Source organism: Ascaphus truei, chromosome 7, assembly GCF_040206685.1.
Source record: "Ascaphus truei isolate aAscTru1 chromosome 7, aAscTru1.hap1, whole genome shotgun sequence".
In the NCBI taxonomy this organism is placed as follows: Eukaryota; Metazoa; Chordata; class Amphibia; order Anura; family Ascaphidae; genus Ascaphus; species Ascaphus truei.
In genome coordinates, this window is record NC_134489.1 from 66,881,976 (window position 1) to 66,909,791 (window position 27,816).

The following is a 27,816-nucleotide window of genomic DNA, read 5'->3' on the forward strand; positions in this document are numbered from 1 at the left end:
GTTGCACAGCAGCAGTTTGAGCCGTGGGGGACGAGAAGTGAGAGGGACATCGGGAGTACCTTAGGGCGTGACGTCACATCCGCCCGGAAGCCCTGGAGTTCGAGTGACTCGTGCGCTCCAACCCACCATTCCCTCCACGTAGAGACACCCGTGAGAGAGCTCCGGTCGCCATCTTTGGCATAACATCTATGTGAATCCAGTTCCACTGCCTGTATACATCTAACATCGTGTGAGTAGGGTTACAATTTTTCCCCTCCGGATTGGTGTGTGCCAGCCACCCTCCCACACCCAGCTATAGTAGTTGTTTAATAAATAGCTTTTTTAATCATTATTTAGCCTTGCTAGTGTTGTTTTTATCTGTTCTGTTTGTCATGTGTTGTTAGTCTGTTCATGTTTTTATGTTTGCATTGACATACTGCACCATATTCTGTTTCTTTTCTTTTCCCTTTTTATATTTCACTGCATTTTGATGAGATTTGTCAGCTCACTTCCTTACCATCAACCTATTTAAGGACTTCAGTTGGACTGCACTCTGTCATGGTTTGGATTTTCTTTAAATGACAATCAATTATTGGCGCCGATATTCCCTTTTTTCTGGATCATGGTCCAGTACCTCTGGATTTCCGGACATGACCACCAAATGTGGGCCATTTCCCCCTTTTGACCACATCCCCTCCAGCACAGGTCTAATGTGCCGGGGTCAGGTACCAATGGAATAAAATTTTATAGATATTTTCTTTTATTGTCGTGCAGATTGAGGTTTTGGGAGCTTGTTTGAAAAAACATTGATAGCTTTTGACGTATATTGACGTATATTTCTGTATCAGGACAGTTCAACATAGTCATTTAATTTCCATTTGTATTGGGTGCTTTTCACAAAGGGTAGGGATAGATTAAGTTCAATTGGTGCGTGGTCGGATCAGGTGATTGGACCTATGTTTGACTGGGAGGACGCCTGGAAGTTGTTACTAGTACCTAGAAAATAATCGATCCTCGAGTAGGACTGATGAGGGGTGGAGAAAAAGGTATAGTCCCTCTGACCCTGGTGCTGAGCCCTCCATATATCCACTAGTGAGTATTGCTCAATGATGTCTCTAAATTTCTTACCTTTCTTTTGGGATTGGATGGTGTATGGAGTGGGAGAGGATATAAGGAGGGTGGGGGCGGGGTTTGATTTGTCTAGTGCGTGTGAGGCCACCATGTTAAAGTCTCCTCCAATAATCAGGGATGATAAAGATTGCTTTTCTAGAGATTCCAGGAGGGTTCTTAGGAAGGGGAGTTGGTTGTCATTGGGGGCGTATACGTTTACAAGTGTGATTGGAGTGCCAGACAGGGTGCCCTGGAGTACCAGGAACCGATCATCCGGGTCTGGGAGTAACTTGGCTAGAACAAAAGAGACACCGTTTCTTATAAGGATGGCTACTCCTCTTTTTTTGCTTGGCGAGGATGCGAAGTATGCCTGGGGGAATACGCTTTTGAATGTATTGGGTGGGGTTGGGGAATTGAAGTGGGTCTCTTGGATGAGAACAATGTCGCCCTTTGATTTCCTTAGGTCCTGAAGGACTAGCTTCCTCTTTGTTACTGAATTGAGGCCTTCGACGTTAAGTGAGATTAATTTGATGGAAGACATTGTACCATGGGGGGCATTCTCAGAGCTCCAGGCTCTGATGCTCTTGGATTTCCCATGTCAAGAGTTCCTTTTTCGGACATAGGACGTAAGTCCATAGTGTCAGTGTGGAGGGAAAGGGATAGGGTGTCTCAGGGCGGCGGAGTGAGGGGGAGGGTGGACACAATGGGGAAGAGAAGAGCAGACGGGCTTTTGTCAGGCCCAAGGAGAATAACCTTAATCACGAGAGTGAGAAAGGTGACGGGGTCAAACACCCCTGGAGATCCTTCCAGGACACCAAGCCTGGAGTGGGAGAGGGAACCGGGTATATGGCCCGACACCCTCCGTGTAAACAAACATACTGGATTTGTTTGAGACCTAGTGGGGGGGGGGGAGAGCTGTTTCTCATCTAAATTTGCGGCGCTTTGTGGACTTTGGGTCTTGTAGGGCCGAGGGGCTTGGGACTGACTGGGGGTGGGGGGGAAGGGGAGAAAAGGGGGATAGCTTTCTTATACTCTTCAGATCTCAGTATGCAGTCATATGAAACAATTCTTTCTACATTTGTTATTTTTTGGACATAATCTAAACAGGTTTTTGTTCTATACATTTCAGCGTCTTCCTGGTCCCTCAATAGTTTCACATATTACAATAATACCTTCTACGGAACTCAGCATTGACATATTCCTTTGCCTCTTTGAGTGGGGGGGTAGGGGAGAAAAGGGGAGGCTGTTTTGCTTTATGGCTGCGTTTTCACATTTTAGTAGCATATTCAACATTCAGGAGGGTCCCCGGCTCTGGTAAGTGGTAGAGGGAAGGGGGGAGGGTCAGGAGAGGCAGGTTGGGGGGGGGGATTCTAGGGGGGAGGATAGGGAGGGGGGTGGGATGACAGGGGTAAGGGCAGGGGGGGGTGAAGGGAGGGAAGGGTTGTGGTGGTGGTGGGGGGGGGATGGGGACTAGCGGAAGGAAGGCTTAGCGGAGATCTGGTCGGCAGTGCACTGGGTGATCTGTCGCTGATCGTCTCAGCGTTTCTCCGCAGGGGATGCGGTGCTGCGGCGCCAATTGCAGAGATTGAAGGGAGCAGAAACATCAGGTAGGTGGGTGATCCTGGGCTCTCATCGGGAGGGTTCCTCTAGCAGCTTTCCTCCCTCAGGTCACTGTCGGCCCTCCGTAGGTCTGTCGCAGCAGTTTGAGCTGTAGGCGGGTTTCGGGGGGGAGTTGACTTTGACGGCCCATAATGGAAGATGAGGCTAGTTAGGTCTAGTGTTGCTTCTGGCTCGGCAGCTGTTCCGAGGCACGGGGAGTCTCAGTGGAGGTAGGTTTGTTGGCAGCTCTGGGGGGTGGCTGTTGGGCTTGTGGAGAGGGTATTCCAAGAGCCTTAAGGAATTCTTGGGAATCATCTGGATCCGAAATGGTTAAGTAGCGGCCATTTCTGGGGACCACCAATTTGAAGGGGAATCCCCACCTATAACGAATGCCTTGAGCCCTCAGTATTGTAGTTAAGGGTTTCATGTCTTTGCGTTTGTTGATTGTGAAAGCGGACAGGTCAGCAAAGATCTGCAGAGTGTCTTCTCCTATTTGGATGTCTCCCGCCCCTCTGCTAGCCGCCATGATTCTCTCTTTTGTGGCGTAGGTATGCAGTTTGACTATGATATCTCTGCGGCGGTTGGGATCTGGGGATTTGGGACCTAGGGCCCGATGGGCACGGTCCATCAGCAGCTCATGTTCTTGTAGGTCGGGCACCAGCTTCAGGAAAATATTGCTCAGGTAAGTCTGTATTGAATCCGGCAGGATTGTTTCAGGCACATTCCTGATGTGGATGTTTTGCCTCCTCTGTCTATTTTCCTGGTCGTCGAGGGCATCCCTCAGCTCATTCACGAGGTGACCAAGCCCGTTCACCTCGTCCTCTCTGGTCGATTGGGTGTGGCAGACTGCCTCTACCTTTGCCTCCAGGGTGTCAGCACGTGCGGCAAGGTTATCGACGTCAGATCTGAGGCCTTCTATGGCTGAAGCCAAATCCTGGAACCTCCTTCTTATCTTGTTAAATAGGGCCTCAAAGAAATCTTTGTGTAGTCCGTGTTCGGGTAGTTCAAACTGGGTCTGCTCCGCACTTATCACGGTGTGGTCGGGGTCCGCGTCGCCATCTTGGATTTCGGCGGCCAGCTCCATCTGGCGTTGTGCGGGCGCAAAGAACTTAGTTACCGAGTTTTGGGTTCGCTTGTTCTTTGGCAGCATTGCGCCTGCTTCAGGGAAGGTGTCGGGAGCTTCCTTCTCATACAACCATCTCCGTTGACGTCACCGGAAGTCTCACGGATGCTTGTTTTGAGTAAATCAACAATACTTTCAGGCTGTAGATCTAGTGAAGTCTGTGACCTAAGCCTCTTTAAAGAATCTGGAAACTCCTTATCCATACACTTGACAGTGCAAAGTCTTCATCGAGTCAATGAAAGCAGTCATTTGTGCAGAGATTTCCTCATCCATTAAAAAAAAAAAAATACAATCAGCGCAAAATTTCCTGGGGTAAGTGGCTGCTAGCTTGACCTCGCAGTCTGCGCAAAATTTGACTTGAGGCAGTTTCCCCAGGCTTAACCTGAGCATCTTGGAGGCTGGTCAGCTTTAAGGTCCCTTCTAACTACAGATGGAGCTGAGATACTGTGACTCACCTCACTAGGGAACAATATCCCCCTTAAAGCGCCCCTTTGAACACCTGGTATCCAGATTCAGTTTCCTCCCTGGAATAGGACCTTGGCAGCAACGCAGAGGTTTGATAATAGATTTGGAGCCAAAACTCACGCTTCGTGGTTACATCCCTGCCGCGTCCACGAGCAGCGTCGTGACTTTGGCCTCTGAACTCCCAGCAGCCCGCAGAGAAAGAAGATCCAGGGGGAAGATGCCTCAGCATTGCACGCAGCATACCATGGCGGTGATAATTCAGGTAAGGTAAAGAGAGATGGCAGATCCTGCTTCCAACAGGATGGCATAAAAGCAGCCCAAGTGAAAAACACAAAGAAAACTAGGTAGTACAATAACAACGGACCTGAAATGCCTTGTTACATAGGGCAAATTTTAAGTGCTTGTCCTACCTCAACTGGTTGAAGGAGTAAACCATTATTATTACGGACTGCAATAGAGGATGTGGAAGGAAAATAAAGCACTTTTTGGACATGAAGTAGGCACTACATCTTAGAGCGCCAGACCCCATGACGTACGGACTATGTAAGGGGGGCACCAAAAAGGGTTAATCTTATTAGCAATGCACTGCGTGAATAAACAGATTTGTTTGCTTTCCCCATATGTCAAACTATAGCTTCTAGCAAAGCGACATTAAATGCCAAGACCACAATACCACAAATCAGAACAAGAGCTTGCTTATTAATGTAAGGATATTGTGGGTGAAGTGCAGTTAGTTATCCCTATTGAAATCATACAAACAGTCACCTGATATTTTCCAAGCTTTGATTCTCTAAATCTAAATAAAAAAAAGACTTGTGGAACAATACACCATTTGGAGATTAACGAACTGGTACAAAAAGGTCATAATGATCTGTTAACCAATTTAACACATGCAATTTAATATGTGAAGACTTGCCATCAGATAATGACTGACTGTGCTAACCAGTAAATATGGTATTTTGATTAATAGGTTACATCCGGAGCTGCTACAGAGTCAGCAAAACAGTCTTACAGTATTTGTTGCAGGAGTGTCTTCAAATGTAATTGTAAATGTAATTTTTGTACATAACCTCATCTAACCTTTGGGTCCTCTCATATGGTCAGCTTTAATAAATGCCGTTATGGGAAGTTACACTAATAAAACTGGTGTGTTCATCATAAAAAGAAATATGGTCAATAATCAAGGGACCAACACCCTGTATATCATAATTAAACTGTCTAATGTCTGAAAGAAAATGTGAAAGATACTGTGATTTGTCAGTATGCCCAATGTCCATTGGAATTGCACATTTTACATACTACTCACCCAAATATTGATTCAGTATCCAGTAAATCTCCCTCTTTTGTAGAACACACATTAAATAAGCGAACACAGGAAAGGTTTATATACAAAATAAATACTTTATTGTTTTATATATATTTTAGAAATCAGCTCGTGTATGGAATAACACAATTGTACACAGTTTGTTTGATAGACTTTCCACATAACATTTATATTCAACCATTCTTCTGATTGAAGTACAGCCAAACAAAACAAAAATTTCCAAATGATCAAAACCACTCAGGTTTAACATCAATTACCACCAACCATAAATGTGCCATTACATGCCTCGTTTGAACATATCGCCCACAAAAATATATTTAGTTTGGGTTCAAATGGTGTTTAAGAAGAAACAATAGAATTGTGACTGGTCAAAGCTACACACACACAAAAAAAAAAAAAAAAACACATGCTCCCATCCAGTCAACACTTATGACATAAAAACACAATGAAAACAGGTTCTTAAACACCAGGGAAATATGATCAACAAAAAGTTATATAGTGTTAAAATATGGCACACGAAAAAGGCGGAGTTATGGGAAAGCAAATAAAATTCTTAAATTATTTTGTGTACGATGATACAGCTTTCAGTGTAAGAACTTAAAAAGTAGTTTTAGGTAAGCGTATGGAATCTACCACACAAGTAAAAAAAAACAAACACAAATAAACAGCAGCTTTGACGTTAATATAAGCAATTTTTTTGAAGGGTTGCTTAAAGTGGCACTACACAGCAGTAGAAAAAAAATAACAACGTTTGTTGCAACTGCAAGCTCTAAGTTAATCACTTATTGCAGTCTATACAGTACCTCATAGAGGTCAGTGTTTTAAAGCTAGACAGATGCTATAATTAGCTACGTCACCCCTGACAATACATTACTTTGCAACATTTTTACGCTCCCTTCAGTAGTGAAAGGGTCAAATTTTACAGAAAAGAAAAAATCTTCAAGTTTCAAAAATACATCTTTAAACTGGAAAAAACAGTAGACGAAAATAAATATGGTTTCAAACCTCCACAGTTCTTTTACTGGCAAAAAGCTAAGCAAAGTGCCTAAAATCACACACATTGGTCAAAGAATATAGGCATGGTAAAATAAGACCGATCATTTCAGCAGCATCTCTCTCTCCTGAAGTTTTAACTTTACACGAAGACCAGGTTTATCCATTATTTTGGGTTGGCAAAAATGAAACCGGTTCATACAGACTTCCGTCTACCTTTGGGGAAAAAAAAGAAATATATTAAAAAAATAAAATGTATGACTATATTTTGTATGTATACAGTATGTATGTAAACCGTGTATATACAATAATAAGATGCTTTGAGATTATGCAGCGCATGTACAGTACAAAATAAAATGTATCCAGAGGAATGGGGATTAGCAATTTGGTAAAAAGATACTAGGGGGGGGGGGGGGGGGGGGGGAATACTGAATTTTAGCACATACTGCCTTCTTGTTTGTAGAAACAAAAATATAGAACGTGCTGTTTCCAACTAGTAATCTGTGGAAACCACATTTAATGCAAAATAATGACGAACTAGCCTTTTATTTGAAAAATAAAAAGAAATCCCACCCCTCACACCAGAATTCCAATTATAGCCATCACTTAACAGCATTCAAATTACTGTGCTGTTTTGTCCAGTCCTGGATTTAATCTATCAAAATTCATTCTGAGATTTGCAGTCTTGATTTTAAATATAAAAAAACTACTTTAAACCCCAAAATGGAAAGAAAAGAGGTAGAGAGACATGGCTGGTATAAGGCGTTTTGAAAATGCAAAGTTTGTTCATGTATGTCCACAATAAGTTTCCTGTTGGGTTACCCGTCATGGAGCATACTGTGCAAGTATTTATTTATTTCGCTTCCATTTTCATACAATGTACACATGGATTCTGCTGTAATGAATTCAAGAATAATTAAATATTTTCACTGGAAGCTCGAGTGGGACTACACTGAGAATGGTCCCTCTGAGAGGACCGAAACGTCGGTGTGTGCCACGTATTTCAATACAGTTTTTTGAACTACTGCCTTTGTGTGCTGTCTCGTTTTTCCGGCAAAAAAATAATAATATTTTTTTTTTAAATATACACACAAGTCTACAAAAAACATTGGTTATTGGCAATGGTAAAGGGAGCTGAAACAGCCAAAGGTTGTCCACAAATCTCTAATAAAAAAAATTGTATCTGGGTTACATAGTTACAGGAGATGAGGTTGAAAAGTACGTCCATCAAGTTCAACCCATGCTAAATTTAGACAACAGATACTTTATCCTATATTTATACTTCCTTATTGATCCAGAGGAAGGCAAACAAAATCCTCAGTGTTATTTCATCCAATGATGTCTCATAAGGGGAAAAATAAATTCCTTCCTGACTCCAAGAATTGGCAATCGGATTAATCCCTGGATCAACATTCTTCCCATGTATACTTATTTGGTATATCCCTGTATACCCCTTCCTTTCTAAAAAGATGTCCAACCTTTTTTGAACAAATCTATTGTATCTGCCATCATAGTCTCCATGGGTAATGAATTCCACATTTCAACTGCCCTTACAGTAAATAACCATTTCCTTTGTTGCTGGTGAAATCTCCTTTCCTCCAACCTAAAGGGATGCCCCAGAGTCCTTTGCACTGCCCTTGGGATGAATACAGTAGAGGCAACTCTTATTCGAAAAAAAACCAGTGGCAATTCCCCAAAAAACCCAGGAAACACCCAGGTACATTCTGAATACATGCCTTAAACTTTCCTTAAACTAGCCCCAGCATTTCTGCATTGATTAATGGCCTATCAGATTAACAGCGGGGGTCCCTGGCAGTCCCATTCAAACTGAATTGGAATGCCAGGGATCCCTGCTGTGTTAATCCTATGGGTCGTTAGTCAATGCAGAAATGCCTTAAACGTGCCTCAAACTAGCCCAGAACATACCCAGAATGTAACCCGGCTAGTTTACGGCAAATGTTAGAATAAACGTTGCCTCTACTGTAGGTCATTTGAAAGCTCCTTGTACTGTCCCCGAATATATTTGTATATAGTTATCATATCCCCTCTTAGACGCCTCTTTTCTAATGTAAATAAATCTAATTTAGCTAGCCTCTCCTCAAAAGATAGATTGTCCATCCCCTTTATTAATTTGGTGGCTCTTCTCTGCACTCTCTCTAGTCCCAGAATGTCTTTTCTAAGGAGTGGTGCCCAAAATTGTACTCCATATTCAAGGTGTGGTCTTACGAATACATTGTAAAGGGGCATAATTATGTTTACTTCCCTTCCATCCATTGCCCGTTTAATGCAAGATAAGATCTTGTTTGCCTTTGCAGCTACTGCATGAATTTGGGCACTATTGCTACACCTGCTATCTACAAGCACTCCTAAATCCTTCTCCTTCAAGGATTCCCCCAATTTATGCCCATTTAATGTGTAAGTCGCCAGTTTATTCTTGCATCCCAAATGCATAACCTTACATTTATCTGTATTAAACCTCATCTGCCATTTACCTACCCATATTTCCAGTCTCTCCAAGTCCTTCTGGAGAGAAATTACATCCTGCTCTTATTCTACTACCTTACACAATTTAGTATTATCAGCAAAGATGGAGACTTCGCTCTTGATGCCAACCTCAAGGTCATTTATAAAAAGTTAAAAAGCAGGGGTCCCAGTACCGATCCCTGAGGTACTCCACTCACGACTTTAGCCCAACCTGAAAAAGTTCCATTTATGACCACCCTCAAGTCTGTCCTTCAACCAGTTTTCAATCCAGGTGCATACATTACTGAGTACAATTTGCTTTATTTTGTACACCAACCTCGTGTGGAACCGTATCAAAAGCTTTTGCTAAATCTAAGTAGACCACATCAACTACATTACCCTGGTCTAAATTCCTACTTGCTTCCTCAAAGAAACAAATAAGGTTAGTTTGGCATGATCTATCCTTCATAAATCCATGCTGACTATTACTATTGATTTTGTTTTCCATTAGGTATTTCTGAATATTATCCCGTATTAAACCTTCAAGTGGTTTCCCCACTACTGAAGTCAGGCTTACAGGTCTGTAATTGCCCGGTTGTGATCTAGCTCCTTTTAAAATATAGGTACCACATCTGCTTTACACCAATCTTGTGGTACTGAGCCTGTGGAAATGGAGTCCTTGAATATTAAATGTAATGGTTTGGCTATTACTGAACTTAACTCCTTGAGAACTCTTGGATGTAAAGAGCGCACGCTCGAAACATGTCGGTGGGGGTCTGTTACCATGCTCTGACCATAATAAACCTCTTGTTTTGGGAAACACTCTCTAGCATATTTTTCATGTAGCTGTGCTCCAATTCTCCTTTCTGGATATCTGTATACCATCGGGGCCAGGTGCCTTATTTACTATATTTTTTCAAGATGCTTATGAACTTCCTCAGTTAACCAATTGTTCCTTAATATGGAGGTTGTGGCTTCCTCCTTCGGCACTACTATTGAAATTGATTCTTCCCTGGTAAACACAGAGGCAAAGAATTTGTTTAATACCTCTGCTTTTTCCTTATCTCCAATAATTTGCCTGCCCATCTCACACTGAAAGGGTCCTATATTTTCTTTCCTCATTTTTTTGTTATCAAGGTAAAGAACTTTTTAGGGTTGATCTTACTTTCTATTGCAATCCTTTTTTCATTAACAATTTTTGCTAATTTGATTGCCCTTTTGCAATTTTTGTTACATTGCTTATAATTCTGATACAATGTCTCTGTCCCTTTTGACTTAAAGAATCTAAATGCCTTCCTCTTCTTGTCCATTTCCTCCTCTACCTGTTTATTTAGCCACATTGGTTTTGACTTATTTCTTTTATACTTATTACCCAAGGGTGTACACTGATAAGTGTGCTTTTCTAACAATGTCTTAAAGACTGTCCATTTATCTTCTACATTTTTCCCTGCAAAAACATCATCCCAATGTATTACTTGTAGATTAATCCTCAGTATATTAAAATCTGCCTTTCTAAAGTTTAAGGTCTTTGTTGAACCCAAGTAATCTATTAGTTGATCATTTATTTCAAATGAGACCATGTTATGATCACTGTTACACAAATGTTCCAGGACTTTAATATTTGTTATTACTTTTACATTGTTTGATATTACCATTACCAAATCCAGTAAAAAAAAAAAAAGTAAAAACACAAACAAAAAAAAAGGATCAAATTAGATTTGTTAAATAAAACAATGCCTTTTAATCTTCCACGTGTTCCAATACAGGACTATTTTAACCAACTTCAACAGTATTTGTTGTCCACATTATAGAAAGCAGAGCAGTTCCAATTTGCAGTCATAAGAAAGGTTGTGTTTTATTTACATTGATTCACTATGTGAAGGTGTTGGAGGTACCTAGCTCTTCCACTGTTGCCATTGTTAAATCCTTACCTCCTTTAAAGTTTTCCGTCAGGTTTTCCATCCAAGGACCAAACTGGAGAAGAAACTGCTGCAAGAAGTCCACTTACAATCTCTCGTCTGATATCTCCAACAATAGATTCTTTGATCTGTAAAGAAGAGTATTTATACATATCACACACAAACATATTTAAACCAGGGTAGGTGGGAAGGGGGACGGGAAGGGGGAACCCTCGCTACTGCCTAGGCACAGGTGCTACAATCAGGGGAAATGACTGAACAATTGGGGAGAAAAGGACCCCTTTGATGAGAGCACTCAGCGGCTGGTGATACTGGTAACTAATGAACCTGGTAGAGACAATCGTAACATGTAATGATGGGTAACTTAAAAAACAATTTTAATTGGAGAAATCCTCAAATAAAATAAAGTTATATGGATAATCCTCTATGTGAGGTGATCCTAAACAAATGGCGCAGTTAAAATATGGGAGCGGGGTGGGAATAATAAGTCCTATTAGTATAATAGGTGCTCCCTAAATGGCTTCACTATCTAAGGTAAGTTCACAATAGTAGTCCCAAAGGTAAGTGGGAAAAGTAGTGGTGCTGTGATAATTTCTACACACTTCGTTAGCAGACCATAGGTAAAGTCTACATAAACACCCACAACAATTCTAGTGACTCAAAGAGTCAGACAGAGTACATGAACTAATTTTGCACACATGTTAACTGATGGAAAAAAACCTGGAGCTGAATAGATATTCTAAATCCAGTGCTGCGAGTCAGACAGATTGGCAGGCAATAAGTGTCTGCCAAGGTGTCTAATGACAACGTCTTGTGCCCGGAGCCCTATCTAGTACTATAAAGTCATAATCGTAACAACAAATGTGAGCCAGTATGTACACTGTAATAGATCAGATAGTGAAGGCATAAATGGCAGGCAGCGCATAAACACTGCGTAGCTGGACAGTGTAGCAGGCTGGTTATGTCTGCAACAGTGTCTCTGACTGCAACGTCTTACACTGTGCTGGCACTAGATACAAAGTGTATCATTTACCCTTGTAGCGAGTCTATCGCTTAGTTTCCCTCCCCTAGAGACACAGACTCTGAAAGTCTGTGTGCCGAACGAGTCCTTCACACGGGAAGGAATACTAAAGTTTGCAGCGGTATGCGGAAGTGACGGACCGGAGAGTCTCGAGAGGCGTCACCTGTGACGTCAGTACGTCTCTTGCCGACGTACGTTTCGCTGGAATGCTTTGTCCAGCCTCGACTTTCAGAGTCTGTGTCTCTAGGGGAGGGGATCTAAGCGATAGACTCGCTACAAGGGTAAATGATACACATTGTATCTAGTGCCAGCACAGTGTAAGACGTAGCAGTCAGAGACACTGTTGCAGACATAACCAGCCTGCTACACTGTCCAGCTACGCAGTGTTTATGCGCTGCCTGCCATTTATGCCTTCACTATCTGATCTATACAGTGTACATACTGGCTCACATTTGTTGTTACGATTATGACTTTATAGCACTAGATAGGGCTCCGGGCACAAGACGTTGTCATTAGACACCTTGGCAGACACTTATTGCCTGCCAATCTGTCTGACTCGCAGCACTGGATTTAGAATATCTATTCAGCTCCAGGTTTATTTCCATCAGTTAACATGTGTGCAAAATTAGTTCATGTACTCTGTCTGACTCTTTGAGTCACTAGAATTGTTGTGGGTGTTTATGTAGACTTTACCTATGGTCTGCTAACGAAGTGTGTAGAAATTATCACAGCACCACTACTTATCCCACTTACCTTTGGGACTACTATTGTGAACTTACCTTAGATAGTGAAGCCATTAAGGGAGCACCTATTATTCTAATTGGACTTATTATTCCCACCCCCCTCCCATATTTTAACTTCACCATTTGTTTAGGATCACCTCACAGAGGGTTATCCATATAACTTTATTTTATTTGAGGATTTCTCCAATTAAAATTGTTTTTTAAGTTACCCATCATTACATGTTACGATTGTCTCTACCAGGTTCATTAGTTACCAGTATCACCAGCCGCTGAGTGCTCTCATCACAGGGGTCCTTTTCTACCCAGTTGTTGTTCACACACAAACATACCCATATCTTCAACCACCTGCAAGACTCCCCATTAAATATATACTGTACATGATTTACATTTTATTGCCAACATATTATACCAAATCTGCTCAAGGAGTACAAAGATACAAATAAATAGATTAAGGTACATTTTTAAATATATTAATTAGAAAGCTTTCCTCAAATGTCAACTTGGTGCATTATTCTAAACCATGCTCGTTTATATTTAAAAAAAATAAAAAAATAATGGTCAACACAAGCAAAAAGGATCAATGCAGTATTGACAGTTACTTCCTACTGAAGAGTACATTGCTGGATCATATTTAATAAAGATATTCAATATCTACAATAAAATGCCTTCAACTATCCATTCTGTAGTGTGCTATGTACATAATAAACCTTATTAATCTGAATGTAGATTTGAACAGATCACATGTAGTATAATAGAATAGTCAACAAAAGCATATTTCAGTACACAAGCTTCCAACCTTATATGGTTCTTCTGTAGGTACGGTACATCAGGTATATCTAATGATTTATCTAAAGTAGAAGTCTGTGAGGTGTGAAAACATATTGTAAACCATTGTAAGGACAAAAAATACATTAAAAAATAAATAAATATATCCTACTACTTATTTTTCAATTTTTTCCTACCCAACACACAATAAAATTAGGCTGAAATTATTTGTCATCAACTTGAAACTCAATTGCACTTTATGTAGTCACTGCGATGTATTGTAGGTGTAACACAGGTTTAATGTAGAATCAATGTTTTCGTCCTTTCTTGACCCTTTGTCCAATGAAGAACCGAAACGGAGACCCTACATTAAACGGTCACATGTTTTTCAAGACTTCTGGAGTGCAGACTGTTACTATTTTATCTGAATGCCATGATCTGTGGATGTCTCAGCACTTTAGGCTGTTTGCAGTGTTTATACTGGGAGTGCTCCTTTGAAATTGCCACAATACAATGTGCAAGACATGTTTGTGTGAGGATCCCTCACAAGGAATGGTCAAAATACTTCAGTGTTCTTTTCCATAGAGTACAATGTTGATGGATCATTATTTCTAATTCCAATGTGGTGTCCACTCTTAAATCAATTGTGCTACGGTATTGCCAACTCAACCTTTATGAAAAATGTACAGATGAAAGTAAAACTAGGTAAATGTGCAAACCGGTATTCCGAAGAAAAAAAGAGAAAAGGTGTTTCATGGGGTATTGGCAACACATACTTTGCTTTATACACCCTATGCGGGAAGCCAACTTAAGCACCCCAACATAAAAATTCACAACCGTTTTAATCCCACATACACAGGAGCGGTAACGAGTTATCAAAACATTTCTGAAGAAAGCGGTTTTTAATCTAATTTACTCTGTGGTACAGTATGTCGATTTATGCACTATGGCTAAGACCACACATACATTTGAGAAGTTGAGTACAGGTAGTCCTCGTTATCCAACGTTTCACTTTACAACGAATGGCATATCCAACCTTTACAATGCAACCCTAAAGGCAGTTTTTCGCCACTGAAATCCGTTATCCAATGCTCACCGCCACTGATCAACACTTTGCAACAGTTTCACTATGCAACGCTACTTCCAGAACGGATTCCATTGGATAACCGAGGACTGCCTGTATGTGTACACATATACTTTATATAATATTCCATTTCAAATTAAGTGTTTCCTTACCAAAGCTACACTAGAAAATAAACTTTGTTTATTGTTCATGGTTAAAGAAATGATTGCAATTATATTACAAATAAAAAAAAGTGTTCACACATAGGCTGAGTCCATAGTGGCTTCAGCTGTACGGAGGCGCGCTGAGGCAAAGCGGGTGCTTTCCCTGGCCTTAGTTTGCGCGCCGTCCGGGCGCGGGCCAGAGACGTCACAGAGCTTGTTCGCCCTCATTGGGCAAACCACTCACGTAACCGGCCCTGCGCTCCCGTGAGCGCTCAAACTAAAAAATTGTCGGCTACGCTTCCGCACGCTTGCGAAAACCCCTGCTAAAGCCACTCTCATTGCGGCTGCAGGGGCTTACTGACAAGCGTCAGCGCTTAGGCACCACGTGGAATGTAACAGTGTTCTGATCTTAAATGTTAATGACATTGATTGATATGTTTGATTCTATGTTCTGGGGGTGAGCACATTCTTAGAAATAACTAGCAGTGTAGGCAACAAAACAATTGACCCCAAAACACTACCTTCTTTTACACAAGATCATGTGTCTATCATAAGAAGAAAAATAAGAATTGTATAAAACTGTCATTTTGATACATCACTTCACCAGTGCATTATGCATAACAGCATTACTCACATTTTTGACTTGTGGAAAACAAAAGATCTATTGTATACACATAATGTTGTATTATATACCATCATACTGATCAAACTCCTACTAACTGCTGCAAGCAAGATGTTTGGGAAATTGGTATGTTATAAATGAAAACAGAATCACTACCCATTAAAAAGAGCAATTCATGCTTTTCTTTCACTGATTTTTAACATGGGGTTGAAGCAGGGGGGTCTCCGGAGCTGAACCCCATTCATTTCAGCTCCGGGGACCTCCTGCTTTCACAGAGACCTCCAAAAGGAGGCGCCAGTATTTCAGGAAAGTTTAAAATTCCTGCATCACGCGGGCAAATAGTTAGTTGAATCTGAGGACGTCACAGCTTCCTTTTGGCCTGCAGGGCGTGGGAAATTTAAAACTCTGCCATTACATGAACCCTGCTAGCCAAGCAGAATGGCTACAGACAACCCCCACGGAGGTATCTCAGGTAGCAAGGGGTCACCGGAGCTAAAATGAATGGGGTTCAGCAGGGAGACCCACTGCTTCAATCTTTTTTTTTTTTTTTTTTTATTGCAGGCTGGATTTGGCTCTTTAAAAGGGGACTGACATTTCATGTTTTAGCTATGGAAAGATCCTAGATTATAAAACTAAAGCATGAATTCCACTCAAGAAATCAGGCTAAGCTTTTGTTTCCCAGCATAGATTTAAATGCATTTTTGAAAGGTTCTCCATGTTTTCATTTTGATTTACCCAAACTCTTCAACTGGCAATCACTTTAAAGAGGGTTCGATTTCCTGAATCTACTTCGTTTTGTGTGATGTCACAGAGACAACAATTTGCAAAGTCAGTTCTTTCTCCCCCTCCCCACCCTCACTATTGCATAGCTTTTTTTTTTTTTTTAAATAAGAGGGTCTCGGGGGCGTGGCTAACCACGGAGCAGGGCAGACGTGAGGAACACGAGCGCCGTGCCTCAGTGCAAAAAAAAGTGACATTATACAGCAAAAAAGCCCACAAAACAACCCCCCTAAAAAGGATATAAGTCGGAGCAGAGCAGGTGTCCCAACCAGGAGAATAAGAGCCTTGAAAAGCAGGGGTAGGTGATTATACTCTGCAGGGAGAGCGGGGCCCGCCAAAACAACATGGCGCCGTTCCGCGCTTGAAACCGAGGGAGCGGTGACTGCAGAGACACGCTGGTAATCGCGGGCTATTATTTGCCCCTCCTGCCGGGCCTTAGGCAATCAGCACCACTGGAGCATTCAGACCTAACTCCCATCTGAGGGCTGAGACGGTCGGTGGGACATGCGGTAGTGCAGGGCTCTGGTTCCGCTGTGTGGCATCTAAATTGGCTGCCATTGCCCTGTGACAGAAAGGGAGCGGCGCACTGGGCTTGCCATCGCCCCTGCCGGCGGGTCTATCTGAACTTGCCTTCCTGCACCCCCCTCCCACCTTCCTGCACCCCCCTCCCACCTTCCTGCACCCCCCTCCACCCCAGCTGTGAGGAGGGAGACTGAGCTGAGCTGCTGTCTTGCTCCGTGCATCCAGCCGGATCCAAAATGGCCGCCATCCTTCTGCATTAAAGGCGCAGCTTCCCCAGGAAAATAATTAAATAAACACAAAAAATAAAAATAAAAAAACAGCCTGATACCAACCAAGGTGCTGCTGTAGCATAATTGCAACACTCAAAAGAAGCTATACATGCCTTTGCCAGCAGATAATGTCCACATAACGCCTGTATATCAAATTGCAGTTTTATTAAAGTGGCTCGCATACAAACAATTGGCACCGCAGTCCATGACAAAATTGAATGACTTTGCCCCATTAAAAATGTTCTGAAGGGAGAGACTTCCGGTGACGTCACTGCAGATGGTTAGCTAGGAAGAGAGCTCCCGGCACCCTTGCGTTAAAGCAATCAGAAAAAGCAATTTCCCCCAGCCCAAACTTCCCGAAACTCATACCCACCCCTGCCGCTAACATCAGGGAGATGTCAGGGAAGGGTCAAAAGCGAAACCAGAACCCGGTCACAAAGTTCTTCGCCCCGGCCCCGCGCCAAGCAGACCTCAGCCCTGAAACGCAAGATGGCGTCGAGGAGGAGCCAGAGCACGCGGCGCACAGCGGCCTACACGACCAACCTGAAACGGACCCCTCGGTCCTAAATAAAGAATTATTTGACTCTCTCATAGCCAAGATGAGAAGGGGGGTACAGGAGGACACAGAGAAGGCCCTACAGATCATCCGAGCAGAGGTGGGAGCCCTCACAGAAAGAACTGAGGATCTGGAGGCCAAAATGGAGGGAGTCTCCAACGCCCAGGCTGAGACCCACGAGGAAGTCTCAAGATGTGGGGATGCGATCCGCGACCTACAAAACGCTCTCGAAGACCTCGAGAATAGGGAGGGGAGGCAGAACATCCGCCTTAGAAATATTCCAGAGGCCATCTCCCACGAGGAATTACAACCCTACCTCCGCAGACTATTTTTACTACTGGTGCCTGACCTATCCGAGCACGAACTGCACACAGACCATGCCCATCGGGCTCTGGGCCCAAAATCATCGGATCCCAACCGGCACAGGGACGTGGTGCTCAGAATGCACGCCTACTCCGCGAAAGAGCGGATCATGGCGGCCGCCAGAGATCTGCGTACCGTCACGATGGACGGAGTGGACATCCAACTCTTTAATGACCTCTCCCGACTGACGGTGAATAAAAGAAGCGCAATGAGACCACTCACCACACCTTCGTGACCAGGGGGTTAAATATCGCTGGGGGTTCCCCTTTAAGCTTGTGGTGCTCCGCAACGGACACCACTACACCATATCTGCCCCTGAGGATGCGAGGGACTTCCTCAAAGCTTTAGGGATCCCCCCTCCACAGAAGGACGACCGACCCCCCTCGTGCGGCTGCAGGATCGGACCCCCAGGACACCCCTCGTGCGTCGGAGAGGCTGGCTAGCCAAAGACTCCGGTGATCGCCCCCTCCCCCACCTTGATGGTCCCGCTGTTCCCCGGATTCGAAGAAAACCGGGGGCGCCCTCTTTGGCGTCCTACGCATACCGTGCCCCAACGATACTATCCCTCCCTCAAACATACCATGCAGTTTCCCTTGAACTCGCACGCTAAGCCCAGCCAGATCCAGAAGAAACCCCTACTACAGTAAAGATGTCGGCAGGGGATCCTTCCCCCCTCCCCCTTCCCCCCCTCAACGTCTCTGCCCCCCAAGACGGTCCGTCCACCGAAGACGACCCCCGACCGCTTACTTACCCCCACAAGTCACACCTCCGTCTTCCCTCAAACAGAGGCGGTGTCCAGAATCAGCCTCCCTCGCCCTCCTCCCTGGAACTAGGCGCTTGCGGACATTAGGATTTATTAAAGATGGCCACCACGACAACATCAAGCCTCACTGAAGCCCGAAGGGTCCGAAGGCACCACGACACTAAGCCCCCCTTTCCCTCCCCTCCCCCACCACCCATATAACCCCCCTCCATCCCACAGTCCAGCTGGCCCTCAATGGACATGGGGGGTCTCCATTGTGCCCCAATATGCCTTGTTATCTCCCAAAATGGACTAGAGTTTACATAATAGTTCCCGCAGCTCTGTATTGCTATTTGTATATTATCCCTTCCTCGCTCTATCTCCCCCTGCGATTAGGTCGGCTCCCCTCCCCCCTAACGTTATTCTAGTAATGTGATTTATATGTCTCTGCTTTGCCTCACTACGGCAATGCAATGGGGTCACGACCCAGAACAAGAATGCCTAGCACCATACGAACAAACCCCATTTTTTAGGCCCATGTTATACTTCTGCTTTGTTGAGACATTTGAATCCTGATTGCGCGGGAACAGCCCTACTGTGAGCTTCGGTTTAAATGTCGCCGGTATGTGATTTGATTGGCAATGTCGCTGTGTAAAGACCTAAAACATGCATGAATGTCTCTACATCCATAAACCCAGAGCCCGTCTCAACTAAGACCTCTACCCCCCCCCCCCCCTGCCTGCTCGAGCCACTGATGTTGATACTCTCCCAGGGCAACCCGCCCCCCCCCACCCCCCCTCCCCTCTTCCCCCTCCGTACCCTCCCCCCCTTTCCCCCCCCTTCTTCCTCCCCCCCTATATATATGCAATACTGTCTATGTAGGATTCAGGAACAATGTAAGAACACTATAAAGGTCTGTGAGCGTGATGGCTATTGAGGTGCCCCCCCCCTCCCCCAGTAGCTGCAAGCACTGTATACGCACTGTATAAGTTTGTGATTCCGCTGTGCTCCGAGGTGTACCCCTCCCCTTCCCTCCCCCCCTCTCCTCCCCTCTATATATATGCACTACTGACTATGTAGGATTTAGGAACAATGTATGAGCATTATATAGGTCTGCGAGTTTGAAGTCTATTAAGGTGTCCCCCCCCCCTCCCCCAGTAGCTGGGAGCACTGTATAAGTTTATGATTCCGCTGTGCTCCGAGGTGTACCCCCACCCCCCTCTCCTCCCTCCCCTTCCCTCCCCCCCTCTCCTCCCCTTCCCTACCCCCCCCTCCCAATACCCAGGGCCAAAATCGCCCAGAACCCGATACCTCACAAAACTGGCGAGTTACCTCCCTCCTAATGTTATGTACTTTTGCCTATGAACCACACACAGCCTCCCATCCAAGTTACCCCCCCCCCCCTCCATCAAACAGCGAGGGTGTTGGACCTCGCTCGCTGACCCCACCCTGTGTTTGACGCCCCGGAAAGTTCTCCAGGGGTTTTTGCCCCCTTCCCTTGACACAATGGTGTCGAGCGGAATCTCTTTTGGGCTCCCGGATAGCCCACTTTCTTTCTTGCCCTTTTGTGTCCTATCCCCCCTTCCTCCCCTCCCACCTCCCCCCCCAGACCTCCGTCAGATGCCCCCTCAGGGATAATCTGAAGTCCCCCCTGCCCCCGGGCTCTAAGGTTCTACTCACCCCCGACGTGGGAACAAATCGGGGCCAGGGGTTTACCCCCTGGATTCGCCCCCCCCCCCCCCTAATGGCGTAAATTAAAGTTATCTCCCTCAATGTCAAGGGCCTCAATTCGGTCCGAAAACGCAAACTAGCCCTTCAAGAACTAAAAAAAAAACTAAAGGCGACATAATCTGTATCCAGGAAACACACTTCAATACCCCAGACCCGCCTAACACATTCAGACATACGTTCCCCCAAGCGTTTTACGCATCCTCCCCCAACAAAAAACGAGGTGTGGCCATACTAATTAAGAATAACATCCCGTTCGCCCCAACAAAGGTAACTAAAGACCCAGAAGGTACTTACTACTCCAAGGGACACTGTCAGGATCCCCTATAGCCATCCTAAACATATATGCCCCCAATGAAAATCAGACCCAATTCCTCCAGAACCTCCTTGGAACATTAGACCAATCAGTGCTCTCCTCTCTATTACTAGTCGGAGACGCTAATATGGTCCTATGCCCAGATCAAGACAAATCCTGTCAACTAGCGACCCCGCACTCTGCCCAGATACAGAAAAAGGCCAAAAAGTTTCGAGAAATCCTGAAAAACTATTCCCTGTCGGATATCTGGAGGGCCCAGCACGTGGGCCAGAGGGACTAAACATTCTTCTCAGCCCCCCATCAGTCTTACTCGCGGATCGACTACTTTCTAGGCACCAATAATGTTCTCCAGGCATCCTCCCACTCTAACATAGGCCCAATCACTTGGTCAGACCACGCCCCTATCGAACTCACTCTCTCTCTGCCGTTCGTCAAAACCTCTGCGTACAAATGGAAACTTAACGATTCGCTCCTTAATGACCCACAGGTGGTCAAAACGATCAAACAAAAACTAAGCACTTTTTTCCAAATAAATAAAGGCTCGGTCTCAGCAGCGGCAATGCTCTGGGAAGCGCACAAAGCCACCATCAGAGGAGACCTTATCTTTTTAGCCTCCGATAGGAAAAAATTGAGACAAAAAGCACAAAAAGAACTCACTGAAAAGATTCTGGCCCTAAAACACCAACATAAGCAGTCCTCCTCGAAAAAAGTGCTTAGAACCCTTGATAAGACAAGATCGGAACTAAAAGTACTGCAGCTTGACGAGGTAGAGAGAGCGTTGAAATGGACTAATCAGAAGTTCTACGATAGGGGCAATAAGGCGGATAAGCTCCTGGCCTCAAAATTAAGAGGCGTTAGGGCCAAGGCCCAGATCACGAAAATTAGGACAAAAAATGGCCAGATAACGTATAACGAAAAAGAAATAGCGCAAGAATTCGCGGAATTCTATACAGACCTATACAATCTCCATCCCCCCAGTCAGAAATACGATAGCGCTAAGGCGGCCTCGGAGTACCTATCCCAATGTAACCTCCCATCCCTATCACTGGAGGAGCTTGAGTTCCTGAACCAGGATATATCCAAGAGGAGCTTTCTAAGGCCATCTCCTCACTTAAAATAGCTAAGACACCCGGGCCAGACGGGTTCTCCAACGCTTATTATAAGAAATTGGCAGCATCCCTCTCCCCTTATCTCCTGGAAATGTTCAATTCCTTCCTCCAAGGAGAACCGATCCCAAGCACAATATCAGCAGCCAACCTTGCCATCATTCATAAGGAGGGTAGGGACCCGCTTCAATGCGGTAGTTACCGCCCAATATCCCTACTCAATACTGACCTCAAGCTTTTCAGTAAGATCCTGGCAAACAAACTGAACCCTATTCTCCCCAGACTAATTCATATAGACCAGGTGGGCTTTGTGTCAGGAAGACAGGCCTCTGACAATACCCGCAAAATTATTAATATTATAGACCACGTGCACCTCAAAAACAGTCCCGGGCCCTGATTCTAAGTCTTGACGCCGAAAAGGCCTTTGACCGAATCAAATGGTCCTTTCTAGACCAAACTATGCTCCGGTTTGGTTTCTCAGGCCCATTCCTCGAAGGGGTGCGAGCCCTCTATACCAACCCGACCGCTCTCTTAAAACTCCCAGGTGGGCTCTCCAACCCAATAACGATCAAAAATGGTACCAGGCAAGGTTGCCCGCTATCCCCCCTACTATTTGCCCTGTCCATAGAGCCACTAGCTGCTAGGATCAGAGCTGAATCCAGCATAAAGGGCATTCTAATCGCAGACAGGGAATACAAAATATCCCTGTTTGCGGATGATGTTATTCTAACCTTGACTGAACCGCACACTTCCCTCCCCAACCTTGAGAAACTGTTGGACCAATTTAGTCGATTGTCTGATTACAAAATAAACACGGACAAATCTGAGGCCCTCAACATCTCCCTCCCAGACCCTACATGGAAACTCTTACAAAATAATTTTAAATACAAGTGGAATAACTCGCATATCAAATATCTAGGGATAAAAATAGCGAGCTCGTACGGCTCACTGTATCACGCCAACTACCCCCCTCTCTTCCGCCAGATCAAGAGAGACCTGGAGGCCTGGCATGCCCATCAGATCTCTTGGTTTGGAAGAATTGTGTCCACCAAAATAAATGTCCTCCCCCGATTACTTTACTACTTTCAGACCCTCCCTGTCCCGCAAGCAGAATTGCGAAATATCCAAGTCCACATTCTCCGCTTTATATGGCTGCAACGAAGACCTAGGGTTCCGAGATCGGTGCTTTTGGCGTCAAAGACGAGAGAGGGCCTGGGGGCCCCGGATGTAGTCAGATATTACCAGGCGGCCCAGCTGAGGCAGGCGGTGGTATGGAACAACCCCCCGACCTCTAATTGCTGGTTAGAAATAGAGACACACCACGCGTCCCCCACCCCCCTCTCGGCCCTACTATGGTCTCAGACCCACAAAAGCAGGAGGCCCCAGAGATTCGACCTCGGGGCAATGAGATGCACGTGATCGACATGGATTAAAGCCAAAGGGAAACTTGGCCTAGCTTCATCCCCCTCATAACTCACCCCCATTTTCGGGAACCCGGACTTCCCACCCGGCTGCTCCCGTACCCAATTCGGCCAATTTCAGGGCCTAAATATCAGAGTGATTGCGGATCTGCTGGAAAGCGATGAGGTCTTGCCCTTTCAGGAATTTAGGAATAAGTTATCGTCCCCGACCTCCCCATATTTCAATACCTGCAGATTAGGCACTTCCTGAGAGCCCAATCCCCTAGCCTAAAATTCCCAGCGCGTTCCAGATTCGAGACCCTATGTCTCAAAGGGGAATATCAGAAGGGCTTAATCTCTGAGGTATACAAAATATTGGAGGCAGCCCAATCCCCCCCCCCCCCCCCACTCACTCCTATATGCAAAAGTGGAGCGAAGACTTGAACACCTCCATAGACCTGGAAGACTGGGAGGATGTCTGGGAGGCTGCTACCAAAACATCAATTTGCTCAGTCACGAAGGAAAATATCTACAAAATCTTATTCCAATGGTACCTGACCCTGAGTAGACTGAGCCAGATCTACCCAGGCACCTCCGACGTGTGCTGGAGGGGATGTGGTCAAAGCGGTGACATGCCCCACATTTGGTGGACATGCCCGGAGATCCAGAGGTTCTGGATCCGGATCCAGAGCCTCCTGATTGAGACTTTGGACTTAGAGGTCCCCTTGGACCCCCTGACCTACGTGCTGGTTAAACCAATTGAAGACCTTCCTGCCCCTATAGCCAGACTTACATCAGCGATCCTTACGGCCGCCAGATGTTGCATCGCTGTGGCCTGGAAACAAGTTAAGGCCCCTTCCAGGAGAACAGTAATTACACGGATAGACGGGGTCATGAACATGGAAAGGCTGAAGCAAAGAATGCCTCAATTTTATAGAACCTGGGAGCCTTGGCCGGGGTCAGGGGCCCCGACACTGGTGCAAGCCCTACTTCAACACTAGAACCCCTGCTACCGAGGGCCGATGCGCCCCTCCCCGCCACAATCCCCCCTCCCCTCCCCCCTCCCCCCCCGCTTTTTCCCCATGTCGTTCCCAACTATCCACCCGCCCCTCGTCATCCCCTCTTTTCACCACTGTAAAAGGAAAAAAGGTTTATTGTGTGTCTCCGAATACCTCCCTGTTATGTGCCCGTATTTTGTTTTTTTTAACAAACTGTTCTGCCATGTTGTGATTGTTATACCTGTCAGTGCATCAAAAGACACCAATAAAGGAAAAATATTTTTTTAAAATAAATAAATAAGAGGGTCTCCAAAGGGCTCCATGCAATATTTAAGGTCATTTGAAAATTGTACCAAATACAGAAGGATTTACAATGAATCTGATCTTAGACTCGCTATTAGAGAGGATGGGGGTCCCTCAGAATTACACAATATAAATGATATGGTTCCTTAACCAAAATAAAGGTTGAAGACCACCGCTCTATTGGCTCTCCAAGGCACCTAAGAAATGCAATTGGTGAATTCCAGAGAAACAAAATAAGCCAAAGGTTTGCATTTAAAGTTAGAGGAAGCCTATTCGATTGATAGTGTTTATCAAAGATTGCTTTTTAAAGATAGCTATGTGGTCCCCCCCCCCCCTCACCCTTCCAGTCCTCTTCCCCTCTGCCTTCCCTCTCTGAAGGCACTCCCCCCTCTTTACTGACAACTGAGGTTGTCAACCTGTTTTCCCCCCAAAAAATGTGGCTTTGAAAATGTTAGGCTTTATCGCTTGCTGTCACTGCATATGTAACTAAATGCCTAATAAAATTGTTTGAAAAAAAAAAAAAGATAGCTATGTGGGATTGCGCTTCAATTAAGGAGCAGCCAAATACCAGATTTTGTTAGCATTTGACACGTGTGGCAATTATCTGAGGAAGGGGCTGTGTCCCTGAAACGTTATTTGGTCTTCTAAAAGAATAAAGTAAAATCGAAGCAATCGATTTTGCAACAAAAAAAAGGTGTGCATCCATCTTTTGGCCGATTTTCTGTGTTTATGCCCGAGTTGGAACATCGAGGATTTGATGGGTTAGTTTGCACCAGGACTTGAATACGGTTTCTTGGCGATTGGTGTGCCTCTTCCTATCCTAGTCTGTTCCCTTTATTGTGGGTTAAGATGGAGACCAAAAATATATTTTAGAAAGATCATATTAACATGTCCTGGGAAAGCATAGTTTGGAAGCACTTGCACTTGCAGAGTCCCTGACGAAGCTCCATAGTAGGAGGGAAACGCGCGTTGGACGCGTGATCATGTCATCAGTCCCCGTTATGGGGCTGTTTTAACATAGTGTTTTTCCAGCAGCTCACTAGCGCAGTCATATATTTATAAATAAGTGTAGCAGCTAGGTTATAGCTTTACTCAGCAAGTGTTGCCAAATTGCACTTATATGTATGTAGTGATTAACCCCTGTTGCTGCCCATGCAAACACACCTAGTGTGCTAGTGTGTGCAACTGTAATAGTGCAGCAACTAGGCTGTGGCTTCACTCTGCAAGTGCTTCCAAACTGGACTCATATCTATGTAGTGATTAACCCCTGCTGCTGCTCTTAGAAATACATCTATTGTGCTAGTGTGTGTAACTGTGGAGCCTTTGGGCTCACCTGTGCTGGTTGCACCCTATTCAGCCTCCAAGACTCCAGTATCAATTATTGACTGGACTATTTAGATTTATGAGAGCTGCATTTTGGTGCTTGTCTGTTAACAACCATTTAATCTATTTTTAATGTTTAGTATACCATTCTTTTCGGTAATACAGCTAAACCCCGTTATAACGCGGTCCTCGGGGTCCACCCCGAGACCACCGCGTTACTAACGGGGTCGCGGGAAAAAAAATGGCCGCCGCTTTAGCGCATATTCATCCCACGGGACAGGAGATGGGAGCGGGGATGTCCCTCCGGTCCCCGCTTCCCCCTGTCACCGCGGGCCTCCATGATGCAGTGGCTATGTCGTGCACTTTTAAAGCAACTGCGCATGCTCAGTATTAGTAAGTCAGACATTTCGCACATGAAGCAGTTCCGGTCTGCACCAGCTGTATGAGCCATGTGTCCGGCGAGAGCAGGGATCTGACACGCTGTTCCTGCACCGCTGCTCTGTGCTGAGCCTTGTTGATCATCTCCTACCCCGTGTGCCGAACTATAGTCTGCACCATGCCTCCCACCATCCTGCACCACAATGCTGCGGGTAATGCCAACCACTGTGTGTGTTTGTCTCAAACAGTGTGGAGTGATTGTGTACGCAGTGCCATGTGTCGTTTTGTCTGTTATTGTGTCGTGTGTTCTGCTGTTAAATCATGCAGTGCTATGTGCATGTATGGTTGTGTATTGTCATTGCGTCTTGCAGTCTTGTGACTGTGGCATGTTGTCATTGCATCATGCAGTATCCTGTTGTGCTTTTTATAATTGTCAGCAATTAACAAATGTCTTCTGATCCGGAGAATGGCATTTAAGTTAATAGTTGTGATTTCAAAGCCACTGAAGTGTTGGATGCTATTTATGCTGGAAATAACAAACTGCCTTAAGTACAGTAGTGAGTGACATTTAAACCATGTGGCAATCATATTGAATGACTGGTGTGGGCTGTCCATGTTGTGTAACCCCACTTTGAGGTGGTAGCCAAACAATTTCAGATTGTGACCACATTCCCTATAATACTTAATTTTCAGTGCAGTGAGGCACTCTGATTGTTATATCCTGTTCGTGTTATTTTGTACATTAGTACAGCAATACAATTACAGATTACCTGATAGCTGTGCAACATCTGAGTGTCATGTGCCCTGGACCTTTGTAACTACAAACTGGTCTGCAATTCTCTGATATGACAGGCTGCCACACACACTTCCACATCACAATTCTGCCTGTGTGTTCAGTATTCTTGTTTGAACAGACACTAAAGCATAAGGTAACCCTACAAAGGCAGAATAAATCAATACAGGAAAAACTGCTATAGATGAATACGTGGACGTTTGCTATACAGTGTAGGTGTAAACATTAATTGGGAGCCATTTACAGTTGTGAGAGAGAATGAATCAAAGCCTGTTACAGGCGTATGAATGAATAAAGTTGCTGGATGCCTGCAATAGGTGTATAAAAAAATAATTGAAAGGGAGTGTGCTATAGATGTAGGAATAACTATAAATGGGAGTTTGCTATTCAGTAAATCGGAACTGCTAGAATTGTATGAATCAATTTTAGCCTGCTGTGTGTGAGTGTCTGTGAGTGTCTGTGAGTGTGTGTAAGTGTGTGTGAGTGTGTGTGTGCAGTGTGTGCAGTATGAGCAATGAGCAGTGTGCAGTGTGTGCAGTGTGTGTCAGTGTGAGCAGTGTGTGTGCAGTGTGAGCAATGAGCAGTGTGTGTGCAGTGTCAGTGTGTGCAGTGTGTGTGCAGTGTGAGCAATGAGTGTGTGCAGTGTGTGCAGTGTGTGCAGTGTGTGCAGTGTGCACAGTGTGTGCAGTGTGTGCAGTGTGCAAAAAAAAAAAATTTTTTTTTTTTTTTTTTTTTTTTAAAAACGGGAGCCACGGGAAAACCGCGTTATAACCGAATCGCGGTATAGCGAGGCGCGTTATAACGGGGTTTAGCTGTATATGTTTTAAGTATTAAATATTAAAAGTTACATTTTATACCTGAGTAGTGTGCATATAAGTGAATTTTC

The 27,816-nt window shown here is 44.6% G+C and overlaps 1 protein-coding gene across 4 annotated transcripts in view; it reads right to left on the bottom strand.

Moving 5' to 3' along the window:
- Positions 1–5,680: 5,680 nt before the first annotated feature.
- ITPRID2 (ITPR interacting domain containing 2) overlaps positions 5,681–27,816 on the bottom strand; it is an 89,432-nt gene continuing 67,296 nt past the window's right edge. For all 4 annotated transcript variants that reach the window (XM_075608904.1, XM_075608905.1, XM_075608903.1 and 1 more), the window contains 2 exons: positions 10,988–11,103; positions 5,681–6,809 (listed from right to left, as the gene is read on the bottom strand). In XM_075608904.1, coding sequence (XP_075465019.1) covers positions 10,993–11,103 — 111 coding nt within the window. In that variant the 3' untranslated portion in view covers positions 5,681–6,809; positions 10,988–10,992. The remainder of the gene's footprint in view (positions 6,810–10,987; positions 11,104–27,816) is intronic.